General features: G+C 45.0%; 1 protein-coding gene across 2 annotated transcripts; it reads left to right on the forward strand.

Annotated features, from left to right (window-relative positions):
- Positions 1–1,821: 1,821 nt before the first annotated feature.
- LOC125434529 (interferon-inducible GTPase 5-like) lies at positions 1,822–27,102 on the forward strand. Of its 2 annotated transcripts, none has more exons than XM_048500013.1 (3): positions 1,822–1,917; positions 18,035–18,756; positions 25,811–27,102. In XM_048500013.1, exons 2-3 carry the CDS (start codon positions 18,053–18,055, stop codon positions 27,024–27,026), a joined length of 1,920 nt encoding a protein of 639 aa, XP_048355970.1. In that variant the 5' UTR covers positions 1,822–1,917; positions 18,035–18,052; the 3' UTR covers positions 27,027–27,102. The 2 variants fall into 2 exon arrangements, with proteins under 2 accessions (XP_048355970.1, XP_048355969.1); XM_048500012.1 differs by lacking the exon at positions 1,822–1,917 and adding an exon at positions 16,907–16,989.
- The last annotated feature ends 234 nt before the right edge of the window (positions 27,103–27,336 follow it).

A 27,336-nucleotide genomic window follows, 5' to 3' on the forward strand; every position in this document is an offset into this window, starting at 1 on the left:
ATCTGATTTCCTTGAATCTGAGACAGTGTAGTAATTGGTGGACCAGAGATTCAACTGAGCCATCATTACATGGGCACAATCTTTTAGCCTTTTTTTGCTTATTAAATCTGCCATGTAACAAGGCAGAAGGCATAACATTAAACCTGGTGAGCATTATGGCTCTCCTTTGAGCAGGGTTTATTAAGCAATACAGGTAGTGTGCCAAGTGACCCCGTTCAAATGGGAGAGAAAAATACAGGGGGGAGCATGTTTTCTTGGCTGCAGTGATTAGGGTAGAGAACTCTCTATCCAATAGTTTACCTTTTAATTTTCTATAAGCTTCTGAATAGGACAAAGGGCAAAGTGAATCCACTGACAGTCCAATAGAGGCCATTTTTTATTCAATTATGGAAAACCAGGGGTTGGAATGGGTGTCAGAGAGCAGACGGTGGACCTTGGAATTACAGTCCGAGAGAAAATGAATTTGCAGCCAGAATCTAAAAGCCCTCAGCCAAGCGGCTGATTCCAAGGAGTTTTGACCTAACTCCAGACAAAGGGCTGCATAGGGCACTCAATTTGGGGATTAGCTCCGATTGGAAACAATGGGGAATGGGGCACCCCCTTTGCGAGTCCATAACTTTGGACTCCTTGAACCAAACCTCACCAAACTTCGGGGACATAAGGACAGTCTCCTGATGATACGCTGAAATTTTGGTGCTGATATGTCTAAAAATGCACCCCCTGCACGCACCAATGTCCTGGTGCAAAAACAATTTGGTCGTGGTGTAGTGGCCGCCCATGGGGGGGCCATCCAAGTCAGGTTTTGCCCCAGGGCTACAGTTTGCCTCGTTACGCCCCTGCTTGAGTTGCAATGTCCCAGTCAATAAATCTAGGTCCATATAAGTCCATAGTTTGGTATACCAGTCCAGGAGAGAAGGTAGTTGAGATGTCTTCCAATGTTTTGCTAATTCAATACAAGCTGTTAATGCTATGTAGGTTAATAATTTTGAATGACAGATAAGTTTTTTATCATTATATAACCCCAATAAATAAATTTCTGGTAACATATCAAATTTCAACTTCAGTATTTGCTGTGTTTTCTTATGAATCTTTCTCCAAAATTTTTGTATATTTTCACACCACCAAGTATGAAAAAATGAGCCTATCGCTTTACCGCACTTCCAGCTAGAGGTAGATATTTACTATTTATTTTAGATATTTTCAATGGAGTGATATACCATCTGTGTATAAGTTTATCTATGTTCTCTTATATCTATGCATATTATATTTTTATGGGCATTTTTCCATATTTGTTCCCACTCTTCTAAAACTAAGTTTCTATCTAAGCTTTTACTCCACTCTACCATGCTGGATTTAATAAGTTCCTCCTCAGTGTCTAACAATAGCTTTGTTCAACTTTTGTAGTTCACCAGAACTCTTCATTGGGCCAGGTGCAAATCAAAACAAACAAAAACTGAGGAAAATAGCAGGTTCTCAAGACCTGGTTATCCCAGCATTCGTTGTGGATGTTGAGTTGGCTTGCTTTTTGAATGGGTGTTTTTTTATTTATTTATATTTAAAACTCTGTTTTTCTACCTAAATAGGGTTCATGAGGCAGCTAACATCCAAACATTTCAACATAAAAAATGTTTAAAATTAAAAAGCTTTTATATTGTTTTTCCAGTGGCTTAGTCAAAAGTATTCAGCAACCATAAACTCAAGAAATCATGTGATTTATTTATTCCAAGTTCCCTCACCCTCATAGCAGGATGTTAAGTAACTGAACTCTATAAAAGCAGGCTTGCTTTTGCTTTCATCGCCAGTCAGAATTCAGGCTTTTCTCAGGACACCAGAGAATTTCTAGGAGCAGAGAAGGAAGGAATCCTGACCAACAGCTCACCACCAACGGCTTCTCAAAGCGGCACTTGACTATAAAGGGTAAGTTGGTTTCTCCTGGTAGCAAACTTCTTTGTGGATATTGCAGTCTTTCAGTCTTTCAACAGAAGAACCACAAAGGATTGCGAAGAGCTCCAAGCAGACCTTTATAAATTTGGTGAGCAGGCTAAGAAATGGCAAATGCAGTTCAATGTAGCAAAATGTAAAGTGATGCACATAGGGGCAAAAAATCCAAACTTCACATACACGCTACAGGGGTCAGTGCTATCAGTCACAGACCAGGAAAGGGATTTGGGCATCTTAGTTGATAGTTCCATGGGAATGTCAACTCAATGCATGGCAGCTGTGAAAAAGGCAAACTCTATGGTGGGGACAATTAGGAAAGGAATTGATAATAAAACTGCAAAGATTGTCATGCCCTTGTAAAAAGCAATGATGCGACCGCACTTGGAATACTGTGTTCAGTTCTGGTTGCCACATCTCAAAAAGAATATCGAAGAGATAGAAAAAGTGCAGAGAAGGACAATGAGGATGATTGAGGGATTGGAACACCTTCCTTATGAGGAGAGGCTGCAGCGTTTGGTACTCTAGTTTGGAGAGGAGACATCTGAGGGGGGATATGATTGAAGTCTATAAAATTATGCATGGGGCAGAAAATGTTGACAGAGAGAAATTTTTCTCTCTTCCTCACAATAATAAAACCAGGGGACATTCATTGAAAATGCTGGGAGGATGAAATAGGACTAATAAGAGGAAACACTTCTTCACGTAACGTGTGATTGGTGTTTGGAATATGCTGCCACAGGAGGTGGTGATGGCCACTAACCTGGATGGCTTTAAAAGGGGCTTGGACAGATTTATGGAGGAGAAGTCAATCTATGGCTACCAATCTTGATCCTCTTTGATCTCAGATTGCAAATGCCTTAGCAGACCAGGTACTCTGGAGCAGCAGCAGCAGAAGGCCATTGCTTTCACATTTATTGGCAGCCAGAGCTGAGGGAGTTCTATGAATGGAACTGGAACATTTCCATGCATTTTCTTACTATGCATTTTCTTACTAGTCCATCTTGTTACTATGCTTGCTTATCTTGAAACCAATTTTCATCTTTGAAAGGCTTATCCACAGCATATTTCTGTTTGGGCTCAATAAGGAAATAATGTTTATAATGGGCACTGAAGATTAATGCAGCAGCTGATAAATATCAAACTTGTGGCAAATCACCCCCTTGTTCTTGGGTGGGCCACAGTAAAATATTGGCTGTAAACTTATAAGAAAGATATATATTTTCTCTTTCATTTTTCAGTGCAACTTCAGCATCTTATCAAGTACAGAGAAGATAAGATAGTGTCTGTAGGAGCCAGTGGGGAAAGTCCATCCAATCAGACAACTAGTGGTCACTGATTCTCTGATTTCTAAAGGAACCCTTGGCTAAACTCAGTCAGCAAATCTCTCTTGTTATCAGACTTCTCCAGGTTGTCAGCAGCTGCTGCTGGTACTGTCTTTGGTAAGAGCTGCCTTTTCATTGCAACAGAAAAGGAAACTGTATTTCAATTTTTGGCCCCTCCAGAAACTGACCAGAAGCTCCTCAATGAGACAGTGTTGTCCAACTTCCCTCACAGACAGTTTGCTCATCAGTATCGATTCCCCTCAGCAATGTATCATCAAAGGGAACCTTTAATGTCCTTTTGGAAGGGGTAATATTTTTTTTAATTTCATAAGCCTTTATTTGGCATAAAAATAATCATAACACAATAAAAAACCTGAGATAAAAGGTACACAAATACAAAGGTTTAAGATAAAATATAAATTATTGATTGTGCATCACCTCCAGTAAAAATCGTGCTACCAATTCACAAGTTTCATTGTCAGAATTGTCCAGAAGGAAAATAAGTCTACCTAATTCTCCCATTTCACTAGGTATCTTAGAAAAAATATTGGAATATTTTGATCTGATATTAGCAAATTTAGGGCAGCAAAGCAGTTGATGTGCCAATGTTTCAATTTGTTGTTCACCACAAGAGCATACCATTTCGCTCATTTCCAAGTTGTTAAATCTGCAACCCAACAAAGCTCGAGAGCGGGAAACACATTGGAAGCAAGCAAGTGTGAGGGAGACTCTTCCTACTGCATAGGATTAGATCAAAAAATGCAAATAGGGAGCCATCCTGTTTTGATGTAGGGGTATTGAAAGATGTAAGGGTGAACAAAAGTTTTTCATAGCAGCCCTAATTAGAGATTAATCCATTCGCTTTCCAACAATTTTTGTTTTAACAAGTTTGTAAGATTTTTTTGGAACCTAGATAGCCCCGGGGAAGCAGAATTGAGAGAGGAATATACCAAGTGATCTGCTAATCTTTCTTTCTATCAGAGAGAACCATGGATTAGCCTGAGTATCAGACAAAAGTAGGTGAATCAGCGAGTGTTCATCATGCTAGAAATGCAGGCGAAGCCAGAATTTAAAGGCTCTCAACCAAGCTCTATAAATGAATGAATTTTGGCCCAGTTCTAAACAGAGGGCAGCATATGGTACACAATTTGGCAGGCCTAGAATTTTATGGAAAAATTTGGATTGGACAGTATTCAAGGAGTCGTCAACTGCTTGGAGCCAGATAGGTACGCCATAAAGTAACTGCTCTTCTATCTTAGAGTTAAAAGATTTTTTAGTGCTGCTGGGACAAGGGAGTGGTCCTTTCCATAAAAGCCGCGTGCAATGGCAGAATAACTGATGAGTAGAAGCTGCAATAGCTTAGCTTTTTTGTGGGAGTAAATCCAGGAGAGGTTGAATAAAGAAAATGTAATTCCAAGATATTTATATTGGTTAACCTGCTCCACTGGCACTTTCTATTAATCCACCCAGTTAGTGTTTTTTTTTTTTGTATTGTTTTGGCAAGAGATCAACAAAATCTTGAATGCTCTTTTGATAATTGATGACTTCAGTCCATTATCTGTACAGTACTGCCCACATCTGTTCGTAGCAGCTCGACTAAGTCCAACTTTTGAGCTGAGATAGAAGAGACCGGTATCATCAGCATATAAAAGGAGTATTGGAAAATGCAGCTTGAGAGCCTAATTTAGGGGGGGCATGGTTTATTGGTAATTTTCAATAAGGCTGACGGAAAGGTCACTCAAAAATAAATTGAAAAGGGTTGAATTGCCTAACACACAGCCTCGCTACCTCAATAACCTTGGGGCGTAAAGGTAGAAACAGAATCAGTCGTGAGCCCTTCAAGTGAGTGCACTTAACTCTGCCCAGTTTGTGTCGGTATAAAGGAAAAGTTGCCCTGATTAGAAAAAAAGAGAGTTTATTGTCTATTCCTTGTGTAGCCAATTTATTCCAAAGACGTTCTCTAGAGACTGTGTCAAAAGCTGCCTTCAAATCAATGAAGGCAGCTTAAAGTTTGCTTCTTGGACTTTTGGAGTATTTATTAACCAAATGTGTAAGAAGCATAGCATGATCTAATGTGGATTTCCCCCTCGTGAAGCCTATTTGCTCTGGGCCAATGATGTTCTGATGAATTGTCCAGGCCTGTAGTTTGGGTAGAAGTGTCTTAGCAAATATTTTCCCAATGACTGATGTCAAACTAATTGGGCAGAAATTGGCAGGATCCGATGGGTCACCTTTTTTATAGATAGGTACAATGACTGCAGATAGCCAAGGTTTAGGAATGGGGCCTGAGTCATTGATTTGGGTGAATAGATTTGCCAAAAGAGGTGCCCACCACTCTATATGCGACTTCAGTATCCCTGGAGAAATTATATCTGGGCCAGGGGCTTTACAGGGTTTCAATTCAGTTATTAGATCCATGATTTCCTGAGTTGTAACAGGAGGCCATTTGGAGTCGTCTAATGATGGAGATGGATGATAAATGTTACTGGTCTCTTCCTTTCGGAACAGCTTCGCAAAATGATCTATCCAAACCTCAGGGAGAATAGAAGAAAACGCCCTCATTTTATTGGAGTCAAGTCTGTTTGTCAAGGCCCAAAACTGTCTTGAGTCATTGGAGATTACAGCTTGATATAAGCGGTCCCACTGACTCCTCGCATACTGGACCTGTTTCTCTTTCATTAAAGAATGGAGAGTAGTTTTGTATTGAACTAGCTGGTTGCGCGACACAGGATTTCTAAATCTCTTGAATTGTTGGTAGGATGCACAAATTAGTTTGTTTAATTTATGGCACTCTTTGTCAAACCAGGGGGCACCTTTAGTGCTGTATGAAGGTTTCTGTTTAACAGATTTTATGAGATAGTCTGTGATATACTTGATTAATGTTTCAAAATTGCCAATTGCCACACAAGGCGAATCTGCATTATAAAAAGCACTTAAGAGATTACCTAAGCTGTTTCCGCACGGGCAAAAGGAGCGACGCGATGATCGGCCGCAAATAGTCAGCATCCTTGCCAAAAAGCGTTAAGCACAGACAGGCGGAGCTGCGTGCGCCAGGAGCCCCGCAGAAATGTGACGGTTCGCACGGAAGCGCTGCGGAAACGGCGTCTTGCCACGTTGCGCCTGCGCACTCGCAGAGCCGCGCAGGCCAACGTGACTGCCCTGATGTCCTGCCCGTCCCCCATCCGTCAGTGCCTCCCCTCCCAGCTACTGTCAGTCCCAGTTCATGTTACCTGTGAGACCGGAGTGTGTATGGGCAGCCACCATCTGCACAGGCGACATGGATCTGGGGAAGGTGCCTGACCATGCAGGGAAATCACCAGGGACACACGTGTAGGGGGGATGGGGGGAATGGTGACCGAGCTCAGCCGTTTGGCAGTCGCCATTGTTGAGGACGGCTCCGTGGTGGCGGTTCGCACCGAAGTCGCGTAAGCGTCGAGCGTCACATGCGATGGGAAAAGAACGGCTTTAAAAGCGTTTTTTGAATAATGCATGATCTTGGCGCCGATTAAAGCGTTCAGCTGACGGCGCTGACGGCGTTAGGCTCGCCTTCACAGCGTCGCGAGCAGCTCGCTATGCGGCGCTTCTTTTTTCGCTCCGCGGCGTCATATGATGCCACGTCACGGGAAGCGGACCTAGATACTGAGAATTAATTAGCTCATTGGCGGTAAGGGCCAAATGGGATGTCCAGAAAAGCGTGGAGTAAAATACTCTTTGGATGTATTCGCTTAGGAACATCCACCCCCCTCTTCCTGATGGAGGCGAACAAGGTTAAGTGAGAGGTGATCTCCTTAGTAGAAGGTCTCCCATCTTAAAAGAACTGGACTAAAATTCTTAATTTTGGTGACATAAAACAATAATCTATATTACTATTCCCCAAGCATTACTAATGTGAAATTATTAGAACAATTCGTAACGCTTTAAACCATGGTGGTGTAACATGTTGTGGTTTTGACTGGCAAATTCTGTCAGATTGCTTGGCAGTGTAATTGGTCTGGGTATCCTCAGAATGACTCTCTGATGGAAGTAAGAGTGAATAGACATAGTCATTATCATCATAACCTTCACGTTCCAAATATGAGGTTAGATGATTACCCACTTCCTCGCATTAGAATCCCCAATATAGTAATTTCAGTTGAAGGATATTTTAGTTCTAGCTCTTCAACAAGCGAGGATAAATTCTGCCATGGGTCATCACATTTAATATTATTACGCTTTGCATCCAGAGTAGGATATCTCGATATTAATGAAGAAGGGTAATATAATATGTGTACTAGTGGAGCACCAGTTCCCCGATTTTAGAGCATTCTTTATTTCCCTCTTAATTTCTTGAAATTTAATTCTTTTGTTTTGTTTATTATATTCTCTCTGGTCCGCTTCCTTGACGATGAGGCTTGGCCTAATTCGGTATGGTCAGCACCAACTAACCATTGGCACGCTAGGACTGTCTGCATGGATCTGTCCCTTGGAGGCGGGGCCTTGGCCATGAAACAGCCCGCCGACCAGTTAATGTTCCAGATCCAGCCCGTCACTGGGAGACTTGAAGGGTTCTCACCATTACCAACCCTAGCGCTTCTCCAGCGAGCATGGGGAGCGGAAATGTCCCCAGGCCTCGGCTGACAGCGCGGAGGAGCCAGGAACAAGGTAAGTGCTGGGGTGGGAAGCGTCTTACAGCCTGCTGCCCGTTAAGCTCGGCAGCGGCTGCAAAGCCATTTAACCCCAAAAGAGTCTTTGAAGTGCTGGGAAATGCTGGAAAACCCGGCAGTCCGAGTAGCGAGAGCGGCAGCTTTCGCGACACAACTGAAAGCCTAATGCGAATGGCTGACCTGAGGCGGCGTTTTAGCTGGCGTCTGGAGGCGCCATATTCCGCGCATCTTGCAAGGAAACGGCCCCTTATAGTTTTTCATCTATTTGTTGTTTTTGCCTTGTTAACTTCTTTGTTCCACATGCCTGTTCAGCAGGAAAATGGTGGCTGGTAGGCTCCAAGAGCATAAAGGTTTCAATAATGTAGTTGCCCCACCTCCCACAAGAGTAGGGAGAATCGAGGGGAAGAGGAGTGTAGCAGTAGCTTTTGTCTGCTGATTTTTCAAGCTAAACTAGAGATCAAGCACTCTTCTACTGTCACTCTTTCTGATTGTACTACAGCAATTTCCCTTTAAATTAAGAACTTACAGGTAATGGAATCCTCTTGAAAATTGGGTTCGTCCACTTATTTTGAAAAGCGCAGACGTTGTTGGGAGGAAAAACACAGGGTTCTAAGTTTAATGATAGCTTTGTGCTGTTTTTCGGCTATTCTGTGTAAAGCTATGATCAGATGCTGTTTTTGCTTGCATTCTGAAATGTTATTGTGCTGTTTCAGTTTATTGGTGACTGCAATGCCAAGGGAAATTTGTAGGTTCCTGTTGCATCAGAAACTGTGATTCCTTGCAACCCGATTGTGCAGGATGGCTTCCCACATTTAAAGGGGACCCCAGAATGAGTTGCCAGCAGAACCATGTTTTATAGGGATACCCTTTTCCTCAGACCCCCCCCAAAACTGTTTGAAGGCATCCCCCCCAAGAGAGGGAGGCTTCCTGCTTTTTTTTTGCCTTTGACAGCCAAAGAGGTCTCCTGGACAGAGTTGTGCTCACTGCATGCAAACCATTGAGATGACCTGCCATCTCATGACCCAGGCAGGAGAGCTCCAACTGGCATATTGTTCTGGGAAGAAGTTAAGAGGAATGGGGTTTTCCAGCCCCCCGGATACCAAAGCAAGCATTCAACAGAGGAAAAATTAAGTTCATGCTTCTGTCCATACCATCATGATATTACCAACCACTGGAAATGTAGAGAAAGTCCAAGAGGAAGGTGAATGGACAGTAGACTTTATAAGATGGTTTGCTATCTCCCAAGGCTTCCAATGACCTTTCCCCACTTTGTTCTCAGGAGTCTGATGACTGATAGACTCACAAGGCTGGTGGAAGTTCCTGTCCTACCACGTTTTCTGGATCCTTGGATTGGTAGCTGTGAGAATGTTTGTTTTGCAATGTATTGCTAGGGAACTGACCTGAAGCAAAATGGGCAGGAGGGTGTTAGGGTGGTGACTAGTTAAGGTCACCAGTTCCTGCTTGGGAAATACATGGAAATCAACCTCAGCAAAGTATATTACAATAGACTCCACTCTCTGAAGCAGCCATATCCCCTCGAGAAAAGAGGAACTGGATGCTGTTGTCTGAGACCAGTGAATACTCGTCCAAGAGATCCACCCAGCCCTCACCCTGGAGATTGGTAACCCCAATGGCCGTGCATGCTTTACAGTTGCTAACAAGCATTAGCACCTCTTTTATTTGCAGCCTTTTATCTGGAAGAGTGTTTGCAATGTGGCATGATTTGGGACACCTCTTTACACTACCGTATGTCCCTCTTCGGGAATTGGTTTAGAATTGTGTGTACACTTATATGTTCATGCAGTGCATGCCTTGTGCGTCCCTGTACTTATGTTTGGTCATTCTCACTCTTGTTACCATTTGGTTGTATATCATTACAGGTTACTTTTTTGTAGTGTATTATTGCTTCAGTCACTTCCAATAAAGGGAGTGTTTCCGAGTTCAAAGCTCCGAAGTAACACTCAGGGTGCGGTGCATGGTCCTGAGCAGATTTCACCAGACAGGAACTCTCTCAATAATTACATGCCTAAGTTTCGCTCCCCAGGACTGGAAGCTGGTTGCAGTAGGACTTTACTGGAGGAAGCCCAGAACATCCTCTCTGCCCGCACCCATTCCCAGTTGGCCAAATCTCAGTTGTGAGAGACTCAGGCAGTGTAAACAAGAAAAGGTTCATTAAGGAGAAAGAAAATCAAAAATAGGTAGAACTACTACAGGTCAAAGCTCACAAAGGAAAAGGTGATGCAGAAAACAATAAAGCCCTCACATTCCATTGAATTACTAGATCCCACTAGGACAGACTCAAACCACTATGAGCAAGGAATCAACTAGCTCCCGAGGCAGCTCAACATACCCCCCCCAAGATTCTGAATTTGAAGAGCCTCTTTGGGAACAGGGGCCCTTATATGCTCTCTATCAGCAGCAACAGACTTCTGCTGTTCCTCCATTTTCTCCATCTCAATCCTTAGCAGCTTCAGAGAGGTGCTTGGGAACATGTAGATCTAATGGGTACTTTTACATGTAGGCAAGACTTTACGCTTAGAAAAGGGACACTTGAGGAAGCTTAGAAGCTGCTAATTCCTCACCTTAAAGACCAGAAGCATGACTGCTAGTCATTGATTTCAAAAGGTTGTTTTAAAAATTGCTCTAATGAGAACCAGTGTGATGAAGTGGTTTGGAGTGGTGGACTCTGATCTAGAGAACCCAGAGGCATACTGGCATAAATTGACACTCGAGGCAAGACCTTTTTTTGCACTCCCAACCCCCTTCTCCACCTAGGCTCTAATAGATGTAGGGAGCCGGCAGCAGCTGCTGGGCTGGGAGCATGTCCCATCAGCCTGGGCCGGGTGCAGGACTTGCTGGGATTGAGGGTGCTCTGTTGGAGTCCCACAGAAGACTCCTGGCCTGGTGCTGGCTGCTGTCAGGCTGGGAGCCTATCAGGTCAGGTGCCTGCCCCCCACCTCTATCAGAGGCCTCTGATAGACGGCGGGGGGTGGCAGAAGCAGGTGGCAGGCCAGGAGTTGGGCCCGGAGCCTCCAATAGAGGTTGGGGGTGGCCTCCAAAAGAGGTTGGGGATGGCAGCTTGATCACATGGAGGCACAATTTTGCACACACACCCCCCTGATCAAATGGGAGGTACCTAGGGACACGTGACTCCCCATGTCCCTCTGGAAGATCCACCCCTGAGAGAGCCAGGTTCTACTCCCCACTGCTACACATGAGTAGTGGACTCTTATGTGGTGAACTGGATTTCTTTCCCCACTCCTAGAGATGGAGCTTTCTGGGTGACCTTGGGCTAGTCACAGTTCTTCCGATATCTCTCAGCCTCACCTGTCTCACAAGGTGTCTATTCTAGGGAGAGGAAAGGAAAAGGAGTTTGTAAGGTGCTTTGAGATTCCCTAAGGTTGAGAAAAGTGGGGTATAAAACTCAAGAAGAAGTAGTAGTTTTGGATTCATATCCCCCCTTTCTCTTCTGTAGGGGAGACTCCAGAGTAGACTTACAATCTCCTTTACCCTCCCCTCACAACAAACACCCTGTGAAGTGGGTGGGGCTGAGAGAGTTCCAAAAAGCTGTGACTAGCCCAAGGTCACCCAGCTAGCATGTATCTGAATCCCCCAGATTAGCCTCCACAGCTCAGGTGGCAGAGCGGGGAATCAAACCCGGTTCTTCCAGATTAGAATGCACCTGCTCTTAACTACTACGCCACTGCTGCTCAAGCAGGAGAAAGGGAAAAAATATCATTTCTGTTGGGATTTTTCCCTTTTAACCAAAGGGAACTGTATGCTTGATCTCCTTATGTGAACGGAGATGTTTCAGGAAGGAGATTTTGTCAAGGGTGTAAGTTTAAAGTTCAGTGTTTTGGACATCTGAAGGTCATTTGAAGGATCTTTGCTATTGGAGTACCGGGTCTGGGACTGTGAAGAACAGCATGAGCAACACAGTTCTGTAGAGTATTGTTGAATGATTGCATACTACCTGATAGCTTATTCTTGTGATATTGTTTCCATCTAGGGATGCCTGGGAACTGGGGGGAGGTGGGATTTTGCTAGGGGCAGGGAGTTGGGATCATCCCAGTCCAATGCTACAAGCTCTGGTATGACCTCCAGTGTGACCTGGAAGTGATGGCATTGTGCCAGGGTAGTGATCTACCACTCATCTCCAATCTCCGTGGCATCAATCGAATTTTGGGCTGAGTGCTAGATTGTAATCCTCAATGCAACATTGTCACTTCTGGTTTGTGCCAAACAGCTGAGCATCAGTTGGCAACCAGAGAGGAGGTCTTCCACCATTAGCACCATAATGAATTTCAACAGAGATAAATGTAAGGTTCAACACTTAGGCTGAAAAAAAATGAAATGACAGATTTGTGCACAGTACATGTGAAAGGGATCTGGGAGTCTTAGTAGACCACAAATTGAACATGAGTCAGCCAGTGTGATGTGGCACCCAAGAGAGATAATGTGATTCTGGGCTGCATCAATAGGAGTATAGTATCCAGATCAAGGGTTGTAAATGTCAGGAAGTGCCTGGTGATTAAGATACATTCCTTGCTAAAGTGTTTTGCAACAAATTACATTGACTGTGATTGTAACTAGGTGATTGAGATGCTCTCCTATTTCAATGTAGCTGCTTCATGATATATGTAACTGCTCTGACTTGTTCCTCCTGATCTCTCTTTTGCATACTTTGTAGATAACTAGGCTATCCCTAACACTTCTACTCCCCTGGGAGACGGGAAGCGCCTTGCATGCCACCCCTCACTACCCTTCTATGCCACCCTGATATAAAAATTATAAAGTTATGCTTGTTGCAAGACCACAGTTGAGAAATATTCTTAGTTGAAAATACATTTTGTGGTTGCACTCAAGAAATCAGAAACTGGGAGCAATGTGACTGCTGCATTTGTTCTTTTGCAAGAATCAGTAGATATTTGCTTTTGGGTGAAAGGACAGCAGTAGGCACTAACCTAGGGCTTTGAAGCATATAGAGATCTGTAACCATGCTAGTTAGGCTTTTGCTGATTCTGCTTACTGGACAGAAAATATACGTAGCTACATGGGAGACCCAGTCAGATGATGCTGAATGTGCTTTTAACACTGAATGTAAACATTTAAAAATATATATTGGAATGTGCTGATCTGCAATACGTCAAGATTGTGAGCCTGCGTGGACGTAGGCAGAACGCTTCGGAGTTGGTCAAAGAGTGATCAGGGGGACTGGTCCAAGATGCCTTAAAATGAGCTGTACTGCTATACAGACTTCAGAGAGTTGGTACTAAGGTGCCACTCTCTCCATGCTGCATGTCAATAAACCTAGCTTGCTATTAGCCATCCTTGTGTGGAGTTTTTAATGGGTAAAAACTTCCATAACAACCCCTCCCCCTCCCTCCGCTAGGGTGGGTGGGCCATGTCCAGATGTTGGGCCCCCTCCCTCTCCACTCTTGCATGCCACCTCTCCCTCCCTCCTGTTGCATGCCACCCCTCCCCCTCCCTCCGCTAGGGTGGGTGGGTCATGTCCAGATGCCAGGTCCCCTTCCTCGGCGGGGATAGATGTCCAGGTGGAATTATCTCTATCTGTTGCTGACCTTGGGGTGCCTCGGCTCCAAAATAATTATTTTCTTACATTTCTTAGGAAAATGGGAGGGGGGATTTGGCCTTGATAAAGAGGGGTGCAAAAATGTGTTCAGGAGGAGAATTGAGACAATGGAAACAATTTAGGTTGTTTTCATGCCTTTTCACAAAAAACACTGCTTTTATAAAAAATGTTTACAACTCATGCTTAGCTATGAAGGCATGCAGAAATGAGAACTCACAACCATTCCGGTTTTCCTGCAATCCAATTGGCTGTACCTGCATACCTTTGCATGTTCAACACCCAAAAAAGAGACAGAGAGCGAGAAAAGAGACTTTCTTGTAATTGCTCGGCAATGATGAATTTGTTGCTGCAGATCTAGGAGTGAAATGACAGACAGAATCACTACTATGGGGAGGAAACGTGCTTGGGGGACTGGTTGTGGTGGATTTTCTGGGCTGTTTGGAAGTCCATAACTTTGGACCCTCACCAAACCTGGGTGGTATCATCAGGAGAGTCTCCTGCAAAATTCCTGAAATTTTGGTGCTGCTAGCCTATAAACTGCACCAACTGCAGGCCAAAAACTAAAAAAACCACACTTAAAAATACAAAAAACCCACAAATGGGTGGAGCTTTGGCATGTAATGGGGGGGGGGGGGTTGAACCCGGGAAAAAAAGCCCCCTTACCTACATCCTTGCCGGGCATCAGTGTATCTGCCTGCAAGGTCTCCTGCCTAACTCCTGTTCCTGTGCGATGGCATCTCCCAACCCAGGATTTTGCAAAGAGATGGCTGGCCCAAAGCCATTTTTGAAGAAAAACCAGGGTAGAAGGGAATATAACAAACTGAAGTCGCTTTTAGCAGGAGCCACAATGCGATGTTCCTCCCCAAAATGCCTATTTCTAGTGCCTAAAGGCCATTATATTTATTGCTCTGTTAAGATCCACCCCAGTTCCAGTCTTCTCAGAATTTGAGAAAGGCGAGCAAATACAAACAACACTTTCGGCCAGCCAGTAGCGTCCTCCTCCAGGGGCGTCAAACTACACAAAGCAGCTTTCGCTTTCGCTCTTAGCAGCTAAGAGCGCCATCCATCATCGGAAGTGCAGCAAGGCACAGGAGCCGTTCCTTATGACCCATTTACAGCCCTGGGAGGACCCAACAAAGCGCCCGTCCCCAAGGGGAGCCGCTCGCCTGAGCGAGCTGCTGAAGCGCAGCAGCGCCGACCTGGCTCCCCTCCCCCTCCCCAGAGTGTCAGGCCGCCCTCCAAAGTAACCCTTTAAAGGGGTTGTTTTGTGAAAACAGCGATGTTCCGGCGCTGTCGCGACGGCACCGCCCGGGGGGGCTGCGCTGTTTCTCCCTCTCCCACTTACCGTCGCGTGGTTGGCCTGCCTGGCCTCCGAGCCCCTCTCCTCACTGTCCTCCCGACCCCTGGAGGTCCCGGAGGAACTGGCGTGAGGAGCTTGAGGAGAGCCAGCTGGCTGTGGCTGGCGTGGGAGAAAGAAAGAAGAAAGCGGCTTTCCATGCCGGGCAGCACTCTCCTCTGACAGCCTCTGCTGAGGAGCCGCTCACTTAGATGTGACGGCCTCCACTACTTAGAGCAGAATTCTTGCAGTAGAGCACTATGGAGAGGCCCATGCAGAAACGGCCAGAGAGGCTCTGCAAGGTGGGGCGAGAGAGATGGCCTGCCCCAGTTCCCAACCCACCCCCCGCCCTGGGGATCCCCTCTAGATACCGTGGCCAGTAAACAGCCTCGGCTCGCCCTTCGCCGCCTTGCCTGCGTTTCCGCATCCGCTGCTCCGTCTGGAGCAGTCAGCCTTCGCCCAGCAAAGGTTTGGGCTGAGCCCCGGACTTCGCTCCCCCCAAAATCGCCTCCCCGGGCCCGGAAAGGCTTTGGGGAAACCGATTCTTTTTTTTTCAAACAGGCAAGAAATTAGCGGCCCGGCCGCTTCGGTAGCTTGAGAAAAGTGCTTGGCTATAGCAGCTTTTCTTTAGCTGCTAAAGAGGGAGGGGAGATCACAAGGCTTTCCAGCAGAGATTTTTTGAGCCCAGCTAGCAGAGGCGTGGGGGGAGTAACTGGAAGCTGGAATCATCTGCAGAGCTGTCACAATTGGGACCCCCCCCCCCCAAGTTTGGTGCAGTTTGGTTTAGGGGGTGCAAAGTTATGGACCCTCAAAGGGGGTGCCTCATCCCCCATTCTTTGCTAAGGAGATGGGGGCTAATCCTTTTGAGGGTCCATAACTTTGGACCCCCTGAGCCAAACTGCACCAAACCTTGGGGGTGCCATCATGACAGTCTCCAGATGATACTCTGAAATTTTGGTGCTGATACATCCAAGAATGCCTTCCCTGAAAGAACATCCCGAAATTTGCCCAAGAATTGTTGTTCTGCATTTCTGTCAATGGGGGTTGCAGGCTGGGGGGGCACATTTCTGAAGGCACAGTCTCAAAACTTTCAGGGTCTCATCAGGAGCCTGCCCTAATGATACCCCCCAGGTTTGGTGCAGTTTGGTTCAGGGGGGCCAAAGTTATGGACCCTCAAAACTGTAGACCCCATCTTCTATTAGCTCCCATTGGAAACAATGGGGGATAGGGGCACCCCCTTTGGGAGTCCATAACTTTGGACTCCCTGAACCAAACCTCACCAAACCTGGGGGGTGCCATAAGGACAGTCCCCTGATGATACGCTGAAATTTTGGTGCCGCTAGCCTAAAAACTGCGCCTCCTGCAGGCCAAAAATGGAAAACCACTAAAAATACCCAAAAACGAACCCAGCATTTTGATGCCCCCCACAAGGTGATGCCCTGGGCAGCTGCCCACCTTGCCCAATGGGCATTACGCCAGTGCCCCCTAGAACTTTCTTTTAAAGTAGGGAGTGCAGGAAAAGCATAAAAAGGAGAGGGGGACAGAGAGATCTTGCAAGGTATGTAAAGGCTGCTGTTTGCCCCTTAAAATGGAGAAGAGGATCAGCCAAGTATGGCCAAAGCACAACAGTTTGGGAGGGGGAAACCTCTTCCTTTGGACGCTGTAAAACCGAGGGGTGATCTGGATCTAACTTTCGACAGGGCTGCTTTCTCAGATAAGAATAGCAAGGAGAGAGATCAGGGCTTAGACCCACTGTATGATACGTGCAAAAGGCAGGTTTGTTTGTTTGAAAAAAAATGTGTGTTATAAGAGCTTGAAGATTGTATCCATACTGGGCTAAGAGGTGACCTTTTTGAGAATCCTAAATTCTTTGTGCCTTTGGCACACAGAGCTATGCTTGACGGAGACATTTACTTGTTTATTAAAGGGGATGTTTGTAACAGGCGGAAGTTCAACTGCTGGATCTGTTTGCCAGCCCTTTGTCTAAAAAATACTGGGCAAAGCTCCTCCTCCTGAGTTGTTGCCTGGTGGCCTGACTTTGTTTTGAAACTCCTTAATCATCCTCTGCTATCACATGCACCTTCTTTGCCCATTCTTCAAGAGGTTTTATAATCTAGCTCGGCTGGATTGGAACAAATAATGCTGCACTGAAATGTGAGGTTTTAATATAAATCTGATAAGATTATTGACTGTGCTTGACTTTGTTGTAAGCTGTGCTGAGCCAAACCTTGGCCGGGAATGGGGGTATAAACAAACAAATAGTGACATTTCACCCAATGGGCTTTCATGCACCATTCCAAAGGTATTTTTCCTCCCCTGGCTGATGTGGGCTTGTATTTGGACAGTCCTCCATAAAGAAATTTTTCAATCCTTCCTGGTGCTTCTTTGAATGCAGCTGGGAAGCTAATAAACTCAAGGATGCATTTAGAAAATGTTACAGTGCTTTTGGGAGGAAGCTTTAGACCATAATGCTGTATTTTATAATCTGTTGATGGATTATCAATCAGTTCTTACTGCATGCAATCTTCCTTTCATCCCAGTGAGAAAGGTGGACTGTAAATAAGGTAGCCCAGGCCACCCACAGAAGGTGGGGGGTTAGGGTTGCCAAGCCCTCCAAAGTATCTGTGGTATAGAGATGAGATCTCCAGGCCCGACTGGAAGTTGGCTTCCCTGACTATTACTCATGATGATAATGTGTTCAAAGGCAAAGCACAGAATGAACTTTCAACTAGCTCATCTCACCCTTTTCCACTACATGCAGAGGTATAGCCAGATTATGTGCATTTCTTTTAATTTCAGTGTGTATTTCAATAAATGGCATCATAACCACCAAAAGCATCTGATAGTGGTCTATTTCTCTATGCATAGAGCAGTGGTTCTCAACCTTCCTAATGCTGTGGCCCTTTAATACAGCTCCTCATGTTGTGGTGACCCCCAACCCTAACATTTATCCATTTTACAGATGGAGAACACTGATGCAGAGAACACTGATGCAGAGAGTCTTAGGCGACCCCTGTGAAAGGGTTGTTCGACCCCCAAAGGGGTCCCGACCCCCCAGTTGAGAACCACTGGCATAGAGGAATGCCCTAAGTAAATTGATCTCCCAAGAAACAGCTAAATCCAGTTTATCAGAGGAAAATCTCATATGAACAGGATCTAATAGGAATGAACAATGACAGTGTTTGTGTTTATTTTTTAGGTTAACTGAAGAGCAGCCATGGGTGGCAGTAACTCAACTCCAGAGGCAAAACATGGGTACAATGAGATGACGACGGATCGCAAAAAAGAGTTGCTAAGTGAAACTCATCATGATTTCAGTATATTAGAAAAAACCACACTTGATATTGCTGTCACGGGGATGTCATATGCTGGCAAATCTTCCCTCATCAATGCTCTGCGAGGTCTCTCAGATTTTGACGAGGGTGCAGCCCAAATTGATGCGATACAAGTCATGGAGGATCCGCAGGGGTATCCACACCCTCAGTTTCCAAATGTGACGTTGTGGGACCTTCCAGGAAATGAGACACGTGAGTTCAGTGTAGAGAAATACCTAGAAAGGGTTAATTACAGCCGGTATGATTTCTTCATCCTTGTGGCCTCTGAGCGCTTCACTCTTCATGACATCCAGCTGTCCTGTGCAATTCAAAAGATGGGGAAGCGTGTATATTATGTTCGCTCTAAAATAGATTACTGTATGTACAATATAATAAAGAAACCAGACTTCGAAGTAATCCTTCAAAACATCAGGAAATATTGCCTCCGTAATTTGGTACAGGCTGGTATTTCTTCTCCGGAGATTTTCCTTGTCTCCAGTTGGTACAGGAATATGTATGATTTCCCTCTCCTGCAAAGGACATTAGAGAACAAAATGGAAGACTTTGAGAGACGTGCCTTAAGATCAGAGAAGGAGAAACACGAGAGGTATGTTTGGTCTAGCTAAAGCATAACAATATTTTCTTTGGTGGTGTGCAGTTTGGTTGAGAGCTCTGATCTGGATGGCCCAGGTTATTCGATTTCATAATCTCTCAGAAGCTAAGCAGAATTGCCCCTAGTTAGTATTCGTGGATGGAAGTCCACCTGGATGGGAGACCTCCTTGGATGGGAGACCACCAAGGAAGTCCAGGACTGATATGCAATGGCAGGCAAATGGCAAACCACTTGTAGTTGTCTCTTGCCTTCAAAATCCTATGTGGTCACCATAGGTTGGCTTCAACTTGACTGCACTTTCTACCGTCACCAAATACAGTGGAACCTCGGCAGGGGCGTACCTAAGCAAACTGGCGCCCAGGGACAAAACCTGAGTTTGGTGCCCCCCCCCGGCCCGGCGTATGGACGGCCACCCTCCCCCACCATGACCAAACAATGATTTTTTGTACCAGCTCACAAAACACCTCCCACTCCCAGCAAAACATATATGGCTCTCTCCCCACCAACTTTTTTCCTAATTTCCTAATCACAACAACCCTATGAGGTAGGTTGTTAGCCTGAGAAACAACTCCAAGCCCATGCAAGTCGGTATTAAGCATGTAAATCTCTCACAAATCACCCCCAGCAAAACATTTACCAAACAAATGTCAGCATCATCTTTCACAAACAAATGTCAGCATCATCTCTCCAGTGGAATCCACCCCCAAACACCATCACTTTCAATGATGTTTAAACTAGGGAGCTCAGATTCTTCTTTTAAATCCACCTTAAAGGGAGAATCACAGGGTCCCCGATTAAACAAAAGTGAAAGTGATGCTGTTTGAGGGATGGATCCTCCCTGAAACAGCATCACTTTTGAGGGTTGGAGATTCAGATGAAACAAATAGCAGATTCGGCTGGAATCTGGGCAAATTTGGGCATATTCGGACAAAAATTGTCCAATTATGTCCTGCCCAAATATGAAAAAATGCGAATGCAAGGTATTTGGGCTTTTGGGGGGTATTTTTGGTGTTTTTTGGCCTGCAGGGAGTTCATTTTTAAAGCTAGCAGCATCATGATTTCAGGGCATCATCCAGAGACTGCCCTGATGATACCACCCAAGTTTGGTGATGTTTGGTTCAGGGGCAGCAAAGTTATGGACACCCAAATGGAATGCCCCCATCCCCATTGTCTAACGTGAGATGGGGGCTACCCATTTGAGGGACCATAACTTTGGTCCCCCCCGACCTAACTTCACCAAACTTGGTTGGCATCATAAGAATAGTTACTGTTTATGCCAAATAAAGACTTATGAAGAAGAATAGTTACCAGATGATACCCTGAAATTTTGTTGTCACTAGCTTTAAAATTACATCCCTTCCAGGCACCCCAAGAAATTTGCCCAAGATTCTTTGTTTTGCAGTGACTTTGCTCCATTGCAGCCAATGAGGAATTTCTGAGGCAGGCTGCACATTTTTGAAGATAGAGGCACCAGACTTTCAAGGTGGCTCCAGGAAGCCCTCCTGGTAATAGCATCCAGGCTTATAGACCTTTGCTTCTGAGGGTCCAATTTTATGGGCCCCCAAAAGGCTTATTTTGTTTCCCCATTCCTGCACATGGAGCCTGATGGCTGAGTTCTCTCAGAACTTCTCAGCGCCCCATTCACCCCCAAAAGCAAAGCTCACCAAGCTTGGATGCTATTACTCAAGGCCTCTTGGAGCCACCTTGAAAGTCTGGCGCCTCTATCTTCAAAAATGTGTGGTCACTGCTTACACACTCAGAAATTCCCCAGAATCTGCCAGGCTTTTCAGCAAGTTCTGTGGTGGGAAAAAATATTTTTCCCACCATAGACTTCAATGGGGCTTTCTGTTATGCCCAGCTGGCTTTGTGGTAGAGGTTTCCACAGGAAGCACTGTGGTAGTGGTCTTGCTCTGGATGGGGGCACTTATTTCCTGCAGGGCTGCTGGATGTGGAGTCTACCTGAAAAGGAACCAATAACTTTGCTAAAGTTTGCTTATGTGATGGCCAGCGAATGCACAAAGTGGGCATCAGGTTTACCTTCAACTCGGTGCCCACAGCATTTTCCTCTTCTACACACATTTTAGCAAATTTGGCTGGTTCCTTTCAGGAGACTGACACCAGCAGCCCTACAGGAAATGTCTCCACCCAGAGCAAGACCCCTACCACAGTGCCTCCTGTTGAAACCTCTACCACAGAGCCATGTGGGCATAACAGAAAGCCCCACTGAAGTCTAAGCCCCACAGAACTTGCTGAAGAGCCTACAGACTTTAACCCAGTCTGAGAGAATATGATAGCCAACACTAACTTCACGATTTTTGAAGATAGAGGCGCCAGACTTTCAAAGGTGGCTCAAAGAGACCTTATGAGTAATAGCATCCAAACTTGGTGAGGACTTTACTTCTGGAGTGGAAGTGAGTTGAGAGAGGGAGTTCTGAGAGAACTCACCCATGAAGGCTTTCATGTGCAGGAGGCGAGGGAAACAAAATAATGGCATAGAAAGAAGAGTTTGGATTTATATCCCCCTTTCTCTCCTATAGGAGACTCAAAGGGAGCTTACAATCTCCCTTTCCTTCCCCCTCACAACAAACACTCTGTAAGGAGTAAGGGTGGGGCTGAGAGAGCTCCGGAAAGCTGTGACTAGCCCAAGGTCACCCAGCTGGCATGTGTGGGAGTGCATAGGCTAATCTGAATTCCCCAGATAAGCCTCCACAACTCAGGTAGCAGAGCTGGGAATCAAACCTGGTTCCTCCAGATCACAGTGCACCTGCTCTTAGCCACTACGCCACTGCTGCTCTTGGGGGCCCATAAGCCTTTTGGGGTCCCATAAAATTGAACCCACAGAAGCAAAGGTCTCCAAACCTGGATGCTATTACCAGGAGGCCCTCCTGGAGCCACCCTGAAAGTCTGGTGTCTCTATCTTCAAAAATGTGCAGCCTGCCTACACACTCAGAAATTCCCCATTGGCTACAATGGAGCAAAGTCACTGCAAAACAAAGAATCTTGGGCAAATTTCTTGGGGTGCCTGGAAGGGGTGTATTTTTAAAGCTTGTAACACCAAAATTTCAGGGTATCATCTGGTAACTATTCTTATGATGCCACCCAAGTTTGATTAAGTTATGTTCAGGGGGACCAAAGTTATGGTCCCTCAAATGGATAGCCCCCATCTCCTGTTAGCTCCCATTGAAAATAATGGGGATGGGGGACCACCCTTTGGTGGTCCATAACTTTTCCTCTCCTGAACCAAACATCACCAAATTTAGGCGGTATCATCAGGATAGTATCCGGATGTTACCCTGAAATTTTGGTGTCGCTAGCCTTAAAAATGTGCCCCCTGCAGGCCGGAATGTAAAAAACTTAAAAATTTTAAAAACACACAAACGACCCTGAAATGTTGGCGCCCCCCACGTGACCAAATGGGGGGCGCCCGGGGACATAGGGTACCCCCTGTCCCTAGGCAGGTACCCCACTGAACCTCGGTTTTCATTGCCTTCAGTTTTCATCCGTTTCGGTTTTCATCGATTTTTTTCAGTGAAAAATTTGTCTCGCTTTTCACTGATTTGCCTCGGTTTTCATCGATTTGCAGTAAGGTGCAAGGGTTTGTGGAGAAAAATCACCCGGACAAAGCTGTCGCAGGCTGTGTCTGCAACTTGTTTAATGACAATGTCTTGCCCCATTTCAGACAAATCTTAAAGAGGCGTCAGAAACAGACCTCTTGGGACAGCTTCCTGGTGCGACATTGGTCCACTAGCTCTGAAGCTGGTCCTGGTGTTATTGTTTGTTACTGTTTTCAGCATTAAACACTCTGTTTATTCATCAAAACAATGTGTTTTTGGTATGTTTTTTGGAGTGCCTAGAACGGATTAGTTGGATTTACATTGATTCCTATGGAAAAGTTTGCCTTGGTTTTCATCGGTTTCGGTTTTCATTGATTCGTTTTGGACAGATTACCAACAAAAACCCAGGTTCCACTGTATGTCTTGACCTGGATGGTCCAGGCTAGCCTGATCTGGTCAGATCTCCAAAGCTAAGCAGGGTCATTACCAGTTTTTCAGTGGAAGACTGCCAAGGAAGTATGAGTTTGCCAAGCACACAGAGGCATTGGCAATTCACCTCTGTTCACCTCTTGCCTTGAAAACCTATGGGGTCTCCACAAGTCAGCATGACACTTTCCTCCACCACCAGTTTGGTTGATAACCCAATGTAGTGCACCTTTCTTTTCCCTTTTTGTTGGGATCCTGTGCCCTGTTCAGTGATGCTCTACAGACCGTTTCTCCTTATGTCTCTTCCTTTCACATGGATACTCTCCAAGTAGAGAGTAGCAGTGCTCACAATTGCTCATCCCCAACTTTACACTGTAGCATTGTCCTGTGAAAGGTTGAGCATCATCACCCTGTTTGAGCCAGTAAGCTGTGCGGCAGGTGATCTGCCAGTTCTTGGGGGACAGTCCTCTTCCAAAGTGAAGCTTTACTTGTCAGTTTATTGGATTTTGGAATTCCTAATCGGGGTAAGAATGGGGATCTGGCACCTAGTGTTGTGAAGCTTCCCTTTGCGGGTGAGGCTTACACCCTAGTGAGGAAGAGGTCTTGATTCAAGGGGTCTAATAATCAAAGATCGGGCATAGCTTGACCGCTTTCTCCAGTACGTACAATGAGTGCAGCTTCTGCTAGTTCTCTGTCTTTTGGTGTGAGTATGGATGTAAACTTGTTTGCTAAGACTAGCAGAAAGAAGCTCATCCTGCATCAAACTGAAGAGAAAATCAAACCAAAAATGGAGGCTGGATGGCAACAGAGTGGAATTTCAACTCAGGTCTTCCTATTGAACACTTTAACCCCCAAACCACTCAGTTTTCCTGACCTGTTTACAAACTTTGGATCCTTGTCTGGCTACTCAGTCTACTGAGGGAAATAAGAATCTTGTTTAAGAACTTGGTCCAATACCATCATTATGCACAACAATTGTTAGGGGTAGTCTTTACTTTCTGATTAGGGGGTAGTCTTTACTTTCTGGTTCCTTTAAAAAGGTTGTCAATGTGAGCTTTGTATGTGGACATTCTTCAAAATTCAGATCTGGTTTAAATCTCTGGCTATTAAATCTTGAGTCTTCCTAAATTAATGCAGACATGTGTGAAGGACTGCAGAAGAAAGTATAATTTTTAAAAGTGCAGTTCTGTCAGCAGTCATTATTGTTTCATGTGTTTATTGTTCAAAGTGAGGCATAGAGGCCTAGGAAAAAGGAAGCCAGATTGGCTGTGGAATCCTTCACTCTGATTTGCCTAAGGGCTAGATCAGGGGTAGGGAACCTGCGGCTCTCCAGATGTTCAGGAACTACAATTCCCATCAACCCCTGCCAGCATGGCCAACCTTTTACATTCAAAAAGCAATTTGGACCCATTTTCCAAGGAAACGAAAACACTTGCAGCCGCAAATACTTTTTGACATTTAAAATGAAGATGACACTGTGTATTTTGGTTTTTCCCTTTACGCTTTGGCAACGAGGGGTGTGGGGGTCTCTTTTAATAGTCAGTGACAGAGGCAGAAGTGAGAGATCATCGCACGTAGATACATAGTAGCCAGTGAACTGCTTTCGCAACATTGCAGACCTTTTGCCATGCTTTTTCCCTGCAGGGGAGGGGGATTCCCCAAGCTCCCCATTCCAACGGAGAGCGTGCAACCAACAGCCTGGCCTGAGCCAGCGGCCACTTTTTCCTCCCCTCCCCTGCAGGGGTGGGGGACTCCCCACGCTCCCTGTTCCGACGGAGAGCCTGCAGTTGGCGGCCACTTTTTTCTCCCCTTCCCTCAGGGGTAGGGGGCAGCACAAGCACAAAAGATCCGTTTTCAGCTCGCGAGCAATGGGTTGTCGACCCGTGGGCTAGATGTTACAGAGGGAGGAGGAGGTTAACTCTCTGACTGAACAATCTGAGAGGCTTTGTGGAAGTTGAAGTTTCTGGGGTAAAAAGCTATTTTGCCTTTTCTGCGACAAAACATTACCTATTTGGGGAAAGTAATGAAAGTCAATGTGAGGTTCTGTCTTTCTCTCCTGTGGTGACAGTCCTGCGTGCTGTGTTTTTAGCAAATTACACATAGAGTGGAGTGTTCTAGTGGTCGGAATATTTAACCAGTTGGGGATATATCTTCCAGGAAGAAGGAAGAATCCTGAATACCAGCTAGTCTGGGGTATTGAGTTTTGCTTTTGTTTTCCTCAAGAGGGTGTTTTGTGTTTTATTTTGAGGGTTTTCTATCTGTGTGGGCTGAGTGAGGGTACTGAAGTTAATGTAACAAGCCTGATAAGACCCTGTACATATGAGAAGTATTCCATTAGCCATCTTGTCTTATATAAGGAACTGTATTAAGAACATCTAAGCTTACTGAAACGAACCAAACTTATTTTAGTCTGTGCCGGAAAGCAAAAACAAAACATATTCTGCTTCCTTATCCATTCCTTTCCTCAAGTCATCAGCCATTCCCATTCCTATTCTTCTCTAGTAAAATGAATATTTTATTCTGTTTAAGTTATCTCTACCTCGGTATTATTATTTAGGTGTGCCTTATAAAAGGGGTTTACCAAGGAAGTTTTTAAAATAACAGTCTTTCTTCCACCTTCTGCGAGTACAGCAGGGTTGAGAGAAAGTGCTTCTTCTCACCAAACACTACCATTCTTGTCTCTGATAGGAAATAGCCAGGAAAAATCTGATAAGCCTGGTCAGTAAGTGGTTTCCCTGCCTGGATGACATTGGAAGGGTAAGGTACCTGTTGCAACATGAAAAGCTAAGGTTCTGCGCATTGCAAAGCCTGCTGTTTTACATATTCTGTAGCTGCTAAGATACATTTTGCACTAATGATATCATTTTGGCAGATTTTTCAGTTGCCCTACTATGTATTGAAACTAAAGAACAAATGCCATAATGGCTTTTGAACTACTAGAAGACTGATTTTTGCACAGCAAATTCATGTAGTGTACATCAGATGTAAGAAAGCCTATAACATGAATCCTGTCAAGTTACAGAAGTGGTGTAAGAATGTCCTGAATAAATGTGTGTTTCCATTTCTAGATCCACTGCAACACCAGGAATTTCTGGAATTTGTGTTTTCCTCTCAGAAGCATCCTTAAAAACGGACCTTGCGAAGCTGAAAGAAGCTACGGCACAAAGTCTTGAAAAGGTGGCAAATGAGATTCGTCAAGAATTAACTGTCTTCAAAAAGGCCAAGCTTGACATTGCCATCACAGGGGTGTCAGGTGCCGGCAAATCATCCCTTGTCAACGCCCTGCGGAACATGACAGATTATGAAGAAGGTTCAGCCGAGACAGGAGTAATCGAAACAACTATGGATATCCATGGGTATCCTCATCCCTTATTTCCAAATGTAACTTTATGGGATCTACCAGGAATCGGGACACTTGAATTTAAACCAGAAGATTACCTGAAGAAGGTCAATTTTAGCCAATATGATTTCTTCATCATTGTTGCCTCAGCACGATTCAGTGAAAATGACGTCCTCCTGGCCCAAGAAATTAAGAAAATGCAGAAGAAGTATTATTATGTGCGTTCCAAGATGGATCTGTGTATGGATTCTGAGAGAAGGAGACCCAACTTCAACGAAAACAAGGTAATTGAGAAAATAAAGACCTATTGCTGTGAGAATTTGAGAATGGCAGGCGAGCTTTCTCCAAGGGTTTTCCTCATCTCCAGGTGGCATCTGAATATGTATGATTTCCCTCTCTTCCAAGAGACCTTGGAAAAGGAACTAGATGGTCTCAAGAAACATGCTTTAATCCTGGCCTTGCCAGTTTTCTCAAGAGAAATCTTGGAAAAGAAAACCACTGCTATGGAAGCCCTTATATGGGAAGTTGCTATTATGTCCTACATTTTGGGGATATTTCCTGTCCCAGGACTCTCTTTGGCCTGTGATCTTGTCACCTTAGTAGGAACACTGCTCCATTTCTACAAAGTCTTTGGCTTAGATGAAGAGTCCCTCCACAGAGCTGCAAAACAGTTCAACAAAGATTACGAGGTGTTAAAATCTGCTATCAAAAAGTCTCCAATGTCCAGCAAGATCACTCCAGAGTTTGTAATTGGTCTCTTGACCAAATCAATATTGTGTAGGACTCTGACAGTCTTTGAACATGTCTTTGATTGTGTACTAGAGTTGGAGTCTCTGGCTGGAGGAGTGAGCTCCTTTGTCACCACATTCTGCATGCTGAAGAGCTTTCTTAAAGACATTGTGGAAGATGCTGAGAGCGTCCGGGCAAAAGTTGCTGAGCCTTAAGCCTTCCCAAACCAGCCATTAAAGATCCAAGATATTCATTTGAGAAGCGGGTCCGAGGAACAGATTTATAGATGAACATACAAAACCAAAACTCAAGCAAGAGAAAGGCCCTTTCTGCACGAGCGGAATACAGCGACCTAGGGACGGCCAAAATGCTGTTTGCACAGCTGTTTGCACAGCTGGTGCTGCTGCATTGCAGCAGCACCGGCCGCACCTCCCCCAAGTGGCGCGAAGGCGCCGCTTTAAACCTCGCTTATTGAGCGAGATTTTTGCAAAGCGCAGTCTTCCCACCAGAGCGGTGCGAACAACA

Source organism: Sphaerodactylus townsendi, linkage group LG06 (assembly GCF_021028975.2).
Source record: "Sphaerodactylus townsendi isolate TG3544 linkage group LG06, MPM_Stown_v2.3, whole genome shotgun sequence".
NCBI classification, from domain to species: domain Eukaryota; kingdom Metazoa; phylum Chordata; class Lepidosauria; order Squamata; family Sphaerodactylidae; genus Sphaerodactylus; species Sphaerodactylus townsendi.